A 13,150-nucleotide genomic window follows, 5' to 3' on the forward strand; every position below is an offset into this window, starting at 1 on the left:
GCAGTAATGACTCTTCGTAACAGCAACATCTTGTAATCTTTTTTTGGATTGCTATATTTATTGAGTGCCTACTATATGTCATGCACTATGTTAATCATTTAGTTTCACATAATTCTTAAAATAAAAAAGGCCATTCACTGCATTTTGGTTAACTTTGCCCTTTTATAATGAAATAAAAAGCACTTCCTTTGTTTCTCAAGCAATAAAAACCTCACTAATTCACTTTCTCAACTCCCAAGTTGTAGAGATATCAAATACAAGAAACGTGTTGTTTGTTTACAACCTGTTTTCCAATGGAGAAAATAATGCAATTCTGTTGCAGTGACATTAAAAACAAAACAAAAAAACCACCCTGGGGTGCCTGGGTGGCTCAGTTGGTTAAGCCTCTGCCATCTGCCTTTGGCTCAGGTCATGATCCCGGGGTTCTGGGATGGAGCTGCATGGGGCTCCCTGCTCTGCCCCTCACTCATGCTCTCTTACTCTTTCTCAAATAAATAAATAAAATCTTTAAAAAAAAAATCTCAAAAGTACGGTTTACTTATAACTAGGAAGAATAAATACAGGAAGATTTCAACAGAGGAAAACTTACAAACACTGAAATGAATTTGACTTTCTGCACAGTCCCAGGAATCAGACCAGCACCAAAAGGTCGAAGTCATAGGAAAGTAGATGTCAGCTCAAAAACAAAATAACCCTCTCTTTCGAACAACTTTTCTAATACTTAAAGCTGGTTTGAATACTGAAATAGCTGCTCTCAGGACTACTTGCCTGGAGGTTGTAAAGGAGACTGAAGCACTGGAGGGAAAGTTGAATTACTTTATAAAGTACCTGTCAACATGAATTCCATAACTAACATTGCTATTATGACTTCCTTAAACCCGACAAAACGGGTGACAATGAGTTCTTTCTGAATCCAAGAAGCAGGGTAGTCAAGGTTAGGATTCCTGCTTTTTCACTTTCCAGTATGACACACAGCCCTTGAAAAGAGCTCTCAATGATCTGCTGTCCAAATAAATTTGGAGGAATCTCCTACAGGACCTCCCATTAAGAAAACGAACCTTTCTATCCTGGAATGCCCCCCCCCCCCTTTTTTTTTTTGGCAAGGAGGGACAGAGAATTAGGACTCCGAGGACAGAGATGTTCTGAAAGGCGGCGCACTCCCAGGAGAGGAAGTGGGGAGACCAGTTCCAAGTGAGATCCTACACTGCGTGGAGCGTGGAAGGAAAAGGAGAGGTCGGGATGGACGGAGTGAAGAGTAGAGACCAGAGAGCTTGCCGGCGTCTCGGGTAATGCCTGGTGATGGTGTGGGGTGTGTTCACCGTGGAGAGAACCCAGCGGCTCGTGGGCACAAGGGCCGAAGAAGCCGAGAGGCTCAGGTGCCGGACAGCACGCATGCGCGGGCCCGTAGCCGCGGCAGTCACCTTCTGGGTCAACCGCCCGGATCTTGCGCGGCGCCGCACTGCAGGCGCCTCCCGCCCCAACGAGGAGGCCTGACTCACTTTCTTCTCCTTCCCGCCGCCCAGAACCCGGCGGCCAAACCAGGCCCGCGGGGCCCGCGACGCCAGCGTCGACGGCGGCTGCGACGGCCTCTGGGAGCGCGTGAGGCTCCGGGGTCGCTGCGGCGATTGGCCGGCCGCGGCGCCCGCTCCCATAATGCAGCGCATGGCGCGTCATTGAAGAGAGACCATGATGGCGGCGGCGCTTGGGCCCCCAGAAGTGATCGCTCAGCTGGAGAACGCGGCCAAAGTTCTGATGGTGAGTACACCGCGACCCCCGCACCCCAGCATCTGCGGGCCTCTGGCTGGCTCTGCCGTGCCAGGCCTTCCCGCTCGCTAAGCTGGCGACCGGCAAAGGCCTCCAGGGAGCCCTGGAAGTGGAGGAGGTGGCGGTGGCGTGGCGCAGGATTCTCCATCCTACTTTCCTTCTGCCTTCGTTGCCCCCTCTTCCTGGGGCTGTCCACTTCCCCTAGGTGTCTGGCACTCCGGTCGGGCGACGGAATATGGTACTGAAGGAAAGAGGGTTTCCTGTGCTACCGTCTTCACCGTACGCCCTGCCCAGCAGACTGGGTCGAGAGCGAGGCGCGGGGAGTGAGGTCCGGGTCATCCCCGCAGGGCTTTAGTCGGGGGACAGTGTGTGCGCCGCTGGGGAGTTGGTGCCAGGAAGGAAGGAAGGGATGGTCCAGCCCAGGTGCTGTGAGCAACCCTTGTTCCCTTCGAGCATGCGGGTCCTCAAGCTCTTTCTCTGACCTGCAGCCACCTCTGGGGTAACCGCAGCCGCCAGCACGTGGAAGGACCGGCAGGATGGAGGGAGGGGAATTTTTGGGACCAAGGTCATTGGGGCAAAACTTAATTAAAGTACCAAGCTCCCTGTGGGTCGCGCATTAAGGAGAGCTGAATTTAAGGTGCTCGTTGACTTCGTTCTTAACACTATACAGTGATCAGTTTGATGAGTATGTTATTTGCCCAGGGAGTTTGAGAAGGCTGAGTTAAAGGATAAAAAAAGTATTGCACGCAGAGAGTAGAAGTAAGGATAAACTATATTCAGTTACTCAGTAAACTGTATTTGTTGTTGTTGTTGTTGTTGTTTTTGGAAGTTAGAGGCTCGTTTGATTGCTTGAATTGATCCAGCCTTTCTAAGAATCGAATACAGCTAGCTTCGTTTTTGTTTTTGTTTTTAAGATTTTATTTATTTATTCATGAGAGACAGAGAGAGAGAGAGAGAAGCAGAGGGAGAAGCAGGCTCCCAAGGAGCAGGGAGCCCGATGCGGGACTCGATCCCAGGACTCTGGGACCATGACCTGAGCCGAAGGCAGACGCTTAACCGTCTGAGCCACCCAGGCGCCCAGCTAGCTTCGTTTTATGTATGTATGTATGTATGTATGTATGTATATGTATATGTATGTATGTATTTAACTAACTTCTTTCCTTTTCCTTCGGTGCTTGGATTATATGTTCGAGCATCACGTTTAAAAGTATTTGAACTAATTCTAGCATAGTTTGTAGTTCCACTTACCAAGTTTTGTTTTCACACACAACACGAGATAGCTCATGAAATTTAACTAACTAAATTTAGAAGTCTAATAAAAGCAGGGTTTACTTGCTTCATTATGAGCAAAGCTACGTGAATCGTTTTGTCAGAAAACTGAGTAAAGTTTTCAGACTCTTCCAAGTTAAGTCCAGAAGAAACTAGCTAGTATTCTCCTTAATAGAGGTTCTTAAAATCCCTGACTTGGTGTTTCCTGAAATACCTGAAAAATTTCTAGGAGCCAGGGACCCTATTGAGACTCTGGAAGGAGTATGTGACCCCAGAAAACACTGCCTTAGTTCTTACATTGATAGGATAAAATTAATGTCTTGCACTAATTAGCACTTGTGTTTGCCAGTACCAGTACCGTCCCTCTTCCCTGGCAAAGCTGATTTTATTGTCTGTAAGGGAGTAGCTGAGAAGAATAGCAATAAGTATTGTTTATTGAGTGCATACTACATCCAGATACTGTGTGTGATGTTTTACATACTTTATTAATCCTTGCAACAGCTTTACAAGGTTGAGAGAGAATTTAAGTGGCCCGGATTACGTAATTACTAAGTTGATGATTTAGGTTCAGAACTCAAATCTGTCTGGCTCTAAAGCTGGGTCTCTTTCTACTCTACCTCACCACCTCTTATATATGTTGTGTAGATATCCATTTACATACTTTTTAATCTTTCCAGAGAATAGTATTGAAAAAAAATGTTATTAAAAATAGGAAATTTGTTTTTCGAAGTTTCCACTTGTCACAAATGTGGACCACAAATGTGTGGTAGGAGTAACAATTACTGCATTATTTCTCGGTATGAAAGCTGAATTCCAGTTTATTATTAGTAGTAACAGCTTACATTCATTAAGTGCTTACTATATGTGAGGCACTATGCCAGATGCTACCTTATTTAATTCTTACTAACTATGAGGTGGTAATTATTACTTTCATTTTCATTTTATAGACTAAGGGACTGAAACATGTAAATGCTAGATAATTTATCCAAATTTACAGGGAAAGTTGTAGAGTGGGGACACCAACTCAGATTTGTTTGTTACCAGTTTGTGGCTCTTAACCTAAAGGGCAGTGCGACTAGAAAGCAAGTAAATAAATTCATTTGGGGATAGTTAAGATTGTTAAATCTTCAACTATTAAGCATTAGAATATTTTTTAAAAAGGACGAATGATTTTAGCACTTACCCATCATCTGAGGAAATCTCGTTTATAGGAAATTGCTATATATTTTAATTGTTAATATGTTTTGGGATTCAAAGTAATTAATGATGTCTTTCGCAATCATTTTGCTTAATTTTTCCATTTGGTATCCATATATTTCTTTTATGAAATTTGGTGTAGAGTTTTAGTGTGCAGAATAATCTCAAGACATCTTTTAGTACAGAGGCCTTAGTCCACAATGGATATCAGAAGGAAATTGTAAGCAGATTTTTTGGTGCAAACATACATTTTTGGTAATAGGGTTTATAGCTTTTATCAGCATTTCTAAGGAAGTAGAGACCTGAAAAATAAGAACCTAGTCTAAGCATTCTCCCTTCCATTCTACAGATGGGGAAACTGAGGTTCAAAGAGGTAGAAGTGACTTGCCGAAGGTAGGTCACAGAACAAATTAGTGAGAAGAGTGATCCAGAACCTAGATCACCAGACTCCTGTTTCAGAACTTAATAAATTTTTTACTCAGCCATGTTGCTTCTCAAAGTCAACATATTATAATACCATAAATGTTACACTTTATTGCTTGATGGGAAATTTTGAAATGTGTTTTTGGATATTGCAGTTGCTTCATTGTAAATATCTATATTCAGTCCTATTTAGGTTATTGGATAAACTGCCAGATAGTGTATTAGACCTTTAGAATGAAAAATACATTTATTGATTTTATAGATCTCAACACAGTGATTCTTCCCCTGCCTCAAGTAGTAACAGGGAGTATTTTCTGTAGATGCTTGCAAATACTGCTTAATCTTCTGATTCAAGACAGTGAGGTTACTTGCTAGAAAATAAATTTGAAGGTGAAAAAACTAGAATGAGGATGGACTTCTGTAGGTTAGCAGCTGTGCAAGTGAAGTTATCTATTCTGAAAGCATTGTGCAGATGGAAAATTATTTAAATAGGTCCTGAACGTTTCTTCTGCAAAAAAGATTCCATTTATTGGCTTTGCTTAAGATACCTAACCCTAAATTTTTGAGAGTATATTAAATATATACTAGAGTAAGTAAAGTTGACCACACTTTAGTGCTAACATTCTTATTAGTGAGAGTCTTCTCTCTGACTGCATGAATTTAGTACATTACATTACAGACCTGAAAATTTGGTGTTGTAGACACATTTTCTGTTATTTAAAATTATAGCAGTAATACTGGAACATATTTTAAAGTATAGCACACAAATACACAATAAAAAATGAATCTCCCTCTTCTTCCTTTCCCCACTCTCAGTCCCCCTTCCCTAAGCAGTCTGTATTAAGTTTGAATATGCCTTTTTTCCTGTGCTTTTATAATACACATTATATAGTTTTTCTTTTTTTTTTACATGAATGAGAATACTATAAAATATCCTTAACTTAAAAAATTTTGCAGATACCTTTCTGAATAGTAAGAAATTCAAGTTGTGCAGAAAGGTGTATAGGGGAAAGTAAAAGTTCCCTAAGCTCCCATTGCCTTTTCAGACATGACGGTTTCTTGAGTACACATGTTAAAAATCTCTAGGCGGGGCGCCTGGGTGGCGCAGTTGGTTAAGCATCCCACTCTTTTTTTTTTTTTTTTTAAAGATTTTATTTATTTATTTGAGACAGAATGAGAGAGAGAGAGCACATGAGAGGGGGGAGGGTCAGAGGGAGAAGCAGACTCCCTGCCAAGCAGGGAGCCCGATGCCGGACTCGATCCAGGGACTCCAGGATCATGACCTGAGCCGAAGGCAGTCGCCCAACCAACTGAGCCACCCAGGCGCCCCAAGCATCCCACTCTTGATTTCGGCTCAGGTCATGATCGAGCCCTGAGTTGGTCTCCGTGCTCAGGGCAGAGTCGGCTTGAGATTCTCTCCCTTTCCCTCTGCCCCCACCGTGTGTGGGTGTGTGTGTGTGTGTGTGTGTGGGTGTGTGAGTGTGTATGCGTATGCATGCGTGCGCATACACATTTTCTTAAATGAATAAATCTAAAAAAAATCTCTAGTCATATAAGAGCATACATATATCATTTTTATTTTTTATTTTTTCATTTGTTTGGTTTCTTTTTATACCATGTAAATATTTATTTGTGGATAATTATAAATCAGTAGGACCAGCATAAAAGTAACACAGTGTCTACAATGCCGATAGCAATTTTACGATTATAAACACATCCAACATAGAGCGTACATAGGGCTGGTAGACCCCAAGGTTAACAAAATCATGTCTGAACCTCACAGAGATGGTCATTCCCTCGCAGCTGGGACCAAGGGGTGACAGGGACCTTGTTCTGAGGCTGCATAACTGCCCCCGCCTTCAAGAAGTGCACATATCATTTTTAAAATGTATATTTTTACACTAATGAAATTGTGTAATCCATATCTTCCTGTGCCTTTCTTTACTCACCTCCTTGTGGATGGATTGTAAAGGAAGTTTATTTCCATTTTGTGTGTGTGCGTGAATAGATATAAAATGTAGGATGTGTTTTAATTTTAGAGACATCATAATGGAAAAGTAGTGTTCTTTTAGTATTAATAGCATATTTGTTTGAACAGTAAACCTGAAAAATGCTTTATTTATTTTCTTGAATTTCTTGAATTTCCTATTTTGTTTTCCTGGCTTGCTTGAGCTGTTAGAGATTGTCCTTTGTGAGTGTGTGTAGTGCTAATATAAGATGTTGTAGAGTACATATGTTAACTGATACTTCAAAGAAAAATAATTTACTACAATTGTTTTAAAACCAAAATGGATTTAGTAAGTGTAAATGCAGCTTTAATTAGAGCGATTTTATGATTGGTTATCATGGTTTTTATTGTAGTGGAATCTGGTTATTATTTTGAAAGCATCTGCAAAATTGTAGTGAGATATTAAAAGTTCTTACTTTATTCTCACATCAATCCTGTGAAGTAAATAGAAGAGATATTAAACTTTGTAAAGAAAATCTGAGATTCAGAGATGGTAAGTGATTTGCCTGCGGTCCCATAGCTGGTTTGGGTTTGGAGTTAAGTCTGGCCATTCATTCGTTCTAGAGCATTTCTTCCATATGTATTTGCTAGGCATAATGCTGTGTATGCTAAGGAGATAGGTGAAAGACATTGTTTTCAAGGAGAGCATAGTCCAATGGGGGAGAAAGGCAAAACTATTAAGCAATTGTTAGGTAACATAATGGAAGTATAAACTAGTGCTCTGAGAGTACAGAGGAGGGACATCTATCTCAGACTGAGTTGGGGACCTAGAAAAGGGCTTCTTGGAACAGGAGATCCTTAAGCGGAGTAGTCAATGAAGGACAAGTTGGAGTTTTCCAGTTGGGTGAGGGGTATCCCAAGTAGAGGGATATATTTGTATGAAGGCCTGAGAAAACTGAATGCCATATGTGTGGGGAGTATTTGAGCATTTATTTATTTATTTAAGATTTATTTATTTTAGGGGCGCCTGGGTGGCTCAGTCATTAAGCATTTGCCTTTGGCTCAGTTCATGATCCCAGGGTCCTGGGATCGAGCCCCGCATCAGGCTCCCTGCTCAGCGGGAAGCCTGCTTCTCCCTCTCCTTCTGCTCCTGCTTGTGTTCCCTCTCTCGCTATGTAGTGGGGGGAGGGGCAGAGGGAGAAGGAGAGAAGCACAGTCCCCGCTGAGTGTGGAGCCCAATAAGGCAGGGCTCCATACCATGACCCGAGCTGAAACAAGAGTAGGACACGCAACTGACTGAGCCACTTCTATGTATAAGGTGCAATGCTTTATTTTTTTGTAATCAGTAATGAACAGGTCATGAATTTAAGAATTTTGATTGTAGCATTTACTTTTCTTATTGGAAAGATGCATTATATTGAGTAAGCATTTTTCTTTTTTTTTTTTTTTAAGATTTTATTTATTTGAGATAGAGATAGTGAGAGGAGAGGGAGAAGCAGGTTCCCTGCTGAGCCCAGCGCTGGGCTTGATCCCAGGACTCCAGGATCATGACCTAAGCTGAATGCAGACACTTAACTGACTGAGCCACCCAGGCGCCCCCATTTTTATTTATTTCAATTTTGTCTTTTAGTCTCTGTTGTGGCACTAGATATTAGAATACTGGCACTAATAGTTTTTTTCCAAAAACTAGTTAGTGGGGAATTTTTATTTAAAGTTCAATTAAAGGGGCGCCTGGGTGGCTCAGTCGTTAAGCGTCTGCCTTCGGCTCAGGTCGTGATCCCGGGGTCCTGGGATCAAGCCCCACATGGGGCTCCCTGCTCCGCGGGAAGCCTGCTTCTCCCTCTCTCACTTCCCCTGCTTGTGTTCCCTCTCTCACTGTCTCTCTTTGTCAAATAAATAATAAAATCTTTTAAAAAAATAAAAAATAAATAAAAAATAAAGTTCAATTAAATGTGTATTTTGCAGTTGGACTTGTGTCATACTCCACTAATTGGAACATGGTCAGTGATCCAGAGAAATGTGAAAAGACCTTTGAAATCATCCATAGATACCTAGAAGGCAGTTGATAAAATTTAACAGCCTTTCATGATTAAAAATTCAATAAACTAGGAATTGACTTAAAAAATACAATAAAGTTCTTTCAAACCACTAGTAAATGGTGATATTCTTACGAGTAAAATAGGGAGTCATAATATAATTATTACTTACCACGTGGAGGGCCTAGCTGATACAGTAAGATAAGAAAAAGGAGTAAGTACAAATATTGGAAAGAAAAGTAAAAAAGATAATTATTTGCAGATGATATCCAGAAAAAAAAAATCCAAGGAAATTAAACTATTAGAACTATTAGAATAGTGGGACACCTGGGTGGCTCAGTTGGTTGAGCATCTGCCTTTGGCTCAGGTCATGGTCCCAGGGTCCTGGGATCAAGTTTCGTATCTGGCTCCTTGCTCAGTGGGGAGCCTGCTTCTTCCTCTGCCTGCTCTACCTGCAACTCCCCCTGCTTGTGCTCTCTCTTTCTCTCTCTCTCTGACAAATAAATAAAATCTTAAAAAAAAAAAAAAAAGAACTATTAGAATAGTTATTTGGTCACATGGCCAGATATAAGACATAAACCAATTGTAAGATTTCTTTTCTATCAACAGTGATCAAGTTAAAATTGGAAAAAAAGACCTCATTCCTTCAGTTATAAAAACTGTAGGAATAAATTATAGAACACTATTAAACATGCAACTTTTTATGAAGAAAAGTATATAGCTTATCTGAAGAATACAAAAGGAAATCTGAATTAGATGAAGGCTGTGTTCCTCAATTCAAAGAATTAATTTGGTAAGGTGGCAATTCCTCCCTCATTAATCTATAAATTGAATGTAACGTCAGTCAAAATCTTTCTTTCCTCCTCACCCTTTTCTGAGGTGGGAGAAAAATATGACTAATTAATTAGAAAATATATCTGGAAGAATAGTTGTATGAGAATAACAGCATTTTTTAAAAAGGAAAATGAAGGGTTTGGAGGACTTGATGTACAGTTACTAAAATTTATTCAAAAGTAACAGTAATTGAGGGGCACCTGGGTGGCTCAGTTGGTGGAGCCTGCGACTCCCAAGACCCACATTGGGTGTACAGATTACTTAAAAATAAAATCTTTAATAAAGTAAAATAAATAAACAATTAAAAAAGCTACAGTAATTGAAACACTGTAGTGCTGGCATGGGAAAAGAATAGAAAATTGAAAGAATGGTCCAAAAACAGAACTTTGATTAAAATGATATTTCACGGGTGCCTGGGTAACTCAGATGGTTAAGCGTCTGCCTTTGTCTCAGGTCATGATCCCAGGGTCCTGGGATCGAGTCCCGCATCAGTCTCCCTGCTCAGCGGGAGCCTGCTTCTCCCTCTCCCACTTCCCCTGCTTGTGCTTTCTCTCTCTCTGTCAAATAAATTAAAAAAAAATCTTAAAAAATAAAATAAAATAAAATGATATTTCACATTGTGAAGGTAACAGATAATGGAAAAACAGACTATGCTTTAATGCTAGCCAGAGGTATAAAAAATTAAAACTTTCTGGTAGATGGTGATATGTTAGCCTCTGGAACTCACAAGAAATGTGGGTCTACTATATGGTAGTGTTATTTTTTTTAATGGAAAGATCAAAATGGACATGGAAAGAACCTCAAACTGAGGGTAAAAAGTGAAGGACAGAATATATGATCTTGTTTTTGTTTTCTAAATAAAAAAAAAATCTTTGCATATATTTGTATATGTATAGAAACAATTGGAAGATATATACTAAGTTTTTAAGAATGGGTATCTAGAGAATGGGATTGGAAGTGGAAAGAATCCTTTCTACATTTCAATATAGTTTGAATTTTTTACAATATAAAACATTGAGTCACACATTAATATCTCATTCTGATAAATTTGAATGTTGTATGTATTTTTAAAGTCTATGATTACTTTCTTGACTATTCTTTATTTATCTCAAAATTAAAAGCTGTCTCATGGCTGAGGCTGAATAAAAATTACATTTGTAAGTTAGGTCCCATTTCTGCAGTTTTCTTTAATCAGTGCTAGTTAAGCATAATCTTGCTAGCAAATAAAAGGAAGAAAACTATTTTGAGAAAGCTACTAGAAAACCAATAAAGTTTATTTTGGAGAAGGGATATGGATTTATTCTCAGGCCAAGTTCTATTCACTTATAATGGTGGGAAAAATTAGGCCCACTATAAAATGGCAAAGAGAATATTCTAAAGTAGGGGCTTTCAAAGTTTAGAAGGTGCATAATTATTCTTAGGGTGGTTGTTAAAACCGTAGAATGCTATCTTATCTGTAAAGGTTCTGATTTCCTAGGCTATGTCTCATTTCATTCTTCCAACTTTAATGGCTTCCACAATAGGGTTCTGAAAGCTCAGCGTGGTTGTTGGCCCCTGCCTCATCTTCCAGCCATAAGCCAATTCCTGTCTACTTTCTTTGTTTCCCAGCCAGGGCTGGCTACATAATTTGTGGGGCCTCATGTAAAATGAAAATGTGGGGCTCCTTGTTCAAAAAGCAGGGAAGAAGTGCCATTAGAGGCTTTAAAACATAAAGCTTTTTCCTTTATATTTTATACTTACAAAATATAGTAGGAGTAATAATCCTTTCTGGATAACAGCAAATTTATAAATTGTAAAAGTATTTTGGTATAATTTTACATAATATAATAACATTTTCTGTGGAATCTTGATTGGTCATAAGATATATTTGGCTTTTCTACAAATTTATTAGGTCATCAGAATTTTTACTTTTAGCTAGTTTGTTTTCAGTTGGTATAATTGAAAGTGATGTCAGTTGCTCTTGGCAAATGCGAGATTGTAAATTTTTGATAATTATTTTGAATAGGATCTTTCTACTGATGCAGCTATTACTAGAGTTATATTTTATAGGCTGTGACAACTTTGGGATAAATTTCTGGCTAATTATTTACAAATACAAATTTTAGAGCTATGATTCTTACAGAACTTTTTTTTTTTAAAGACTTCATACTGAATTTAATTTTAGATGTAACTTTATACAATATTTTAATGTTTCTTTTAACAATTCTTGTTACTTGTAGAGGTCATAGAAGAAACCAAAAGTAGCTTGCTTAATGATTTATGTATGATTAAATTTATATACAATTAAAGATGTGTTTTTATGCATCTTGCCATTGTGTCTTCAGTTATAAAAGAAAAATTAAATTGTCTTTGTGATTAATAAATGTCTTTCATATAATAAATTGTCTTTCTGATTAATAAAATTGTCTTTCAGAGCTTTATACTAAAATAGTATCTTTTCTGTTGAATACAATTTTTATTTCCAAGCCTGGAGACTTTTGCTTTGCTGTAGAAGTTTTGAAAACCAGAGACTCTAAACTCTGAAGAATTCTAATAACTCCCTGAAATGCTTTATTGCAATGTCTATTTGTACAATTTTCTTCTGTAATTTACTGACAAAGTTTACTCCTTGAGTTCTTGTCACAGTGCTTAGACTGGAAAGTTAATGTTTGTGCAGGTGCCTCAGGGATAGGGTTGGGGCATGAGCAGGCAAGGTGGCTTCCCATGGTAGGTTCTGGAGCTGCTGCTAGTTGGGCCCAGCTTTGATCAGAGCCACCTTGGGACTCGAGGCACCCCAGACTGCCTTGAGGCACATGCATGTGTCCCAGGCCACCATCCTGTCTTCGCAGCTCCTGCACATGCTCTCTTGTCCCACTGGGCTTCACCTGCAAAACATAAGTTCAGAAATAAAATTATTAAGAATTTAAAAATGGCAACAGCAAAGTATCAAATTAAGCATGGGGCCTTTTAGAGAGTTGGGCCTTATGAGACTGCACAGGTCACACTCTTGAAGCTGACCTTAGGCTACAGCTTGAGGGGCTTTAGTCCATTATATTTGAGTTGCTTCCTCCTTCTGGAACTTCATGTGTATGTATTCCCTTGGCTTGGAACACTGTTCTCCCCTTTCTTCCTAGTTAACATTTAATTCTTCAGATCTTAATGTAGTTTACTTTATGAAAGAAGCCTGACCACTCTTAGGTTAAATTGTTTTTTCATAACATCATCTACTTTAGTAATATTTATTATACCTGCCATTTTATGGTATTTATTTGTACGATTGACTCACCTAGTAGGTTGTAAGCTCCAGAGGACAGGAGTTCTGTTTCTGCTTATCATTGACTCATTGTTGTGTCTGAAGCATCTAGCACATTGCCTGGCATATAGTAGACATTTGGTAGTAATTTATGGACTGAAATATATGAACAGATTGCTATAGGGGAAGGCCTAGAGTATAGTGGTAGGTTTCAGAGACAGATGCAGGTTTGAATTGAGGTTTTATTACTGCTTGCTTTTTGCAAGGCATTGAGTAAGTTTTTATCTGTTCAGCTTCTTAGAACACTTCTGTTGCTTTTTCTCTGTCTCAGCCACGCCAGTTCTCTTTTCAGTCTTTCACTTTCCTGTTCTTCATCCTGCCCCAGGACCTTTCATATACTTTTCCCTCTGCTTAGAATGTTCTTCACTTTCACCTAACCCTTCAGGT

General features: G+C 39.3%; 1 protein-coding gene across 3 annotated transcripts in view; it reads left to right on the forward strand.

Moving 5' to 3' along the window:
• Positions 1–1,410: 1,410 nt before the first annotated feature.
• The window catches only part of XPO4 (exportin 4), a 120,238-nt gene continuing 108,498 nt past the window's right edge, over positions 1,411–13,150 (forward strand). For 2 of the 3 annotated variants that reach the window (XM_035003718.1, XM_035003721.1), the window contains exon 1: positions 1,413–1,755. In XM_035003718.1, coding sequence (XP_034859609.1) covers positions 1,687–1,755 — 69 coding nt within the window. In that variant the 5' untranslated portion in view covers positions 1,413–1,686. Of the gene's footprint in view, positions 1,756–13,150 lie in introns of all 3 variants that reach the window. The other variant, XM_035003719.1, reaches the window with a different exon arrangement.

This window comes from Mirounga leonina, unplaced genomic scaffold, assembly GCF_011800145.1.
Source record: "Mirounga leonina isolate KUSES-001 unplaced genomic scaffold, KU_Mleo_1.0 Mir_127, whole genome shotgun sequence".
Lineage (NCBI taxonomy): Eukaryota > Metazoa > Chordata > Mammalia > Carnivora > Phocidae > Mirounga > Mirounga leonina.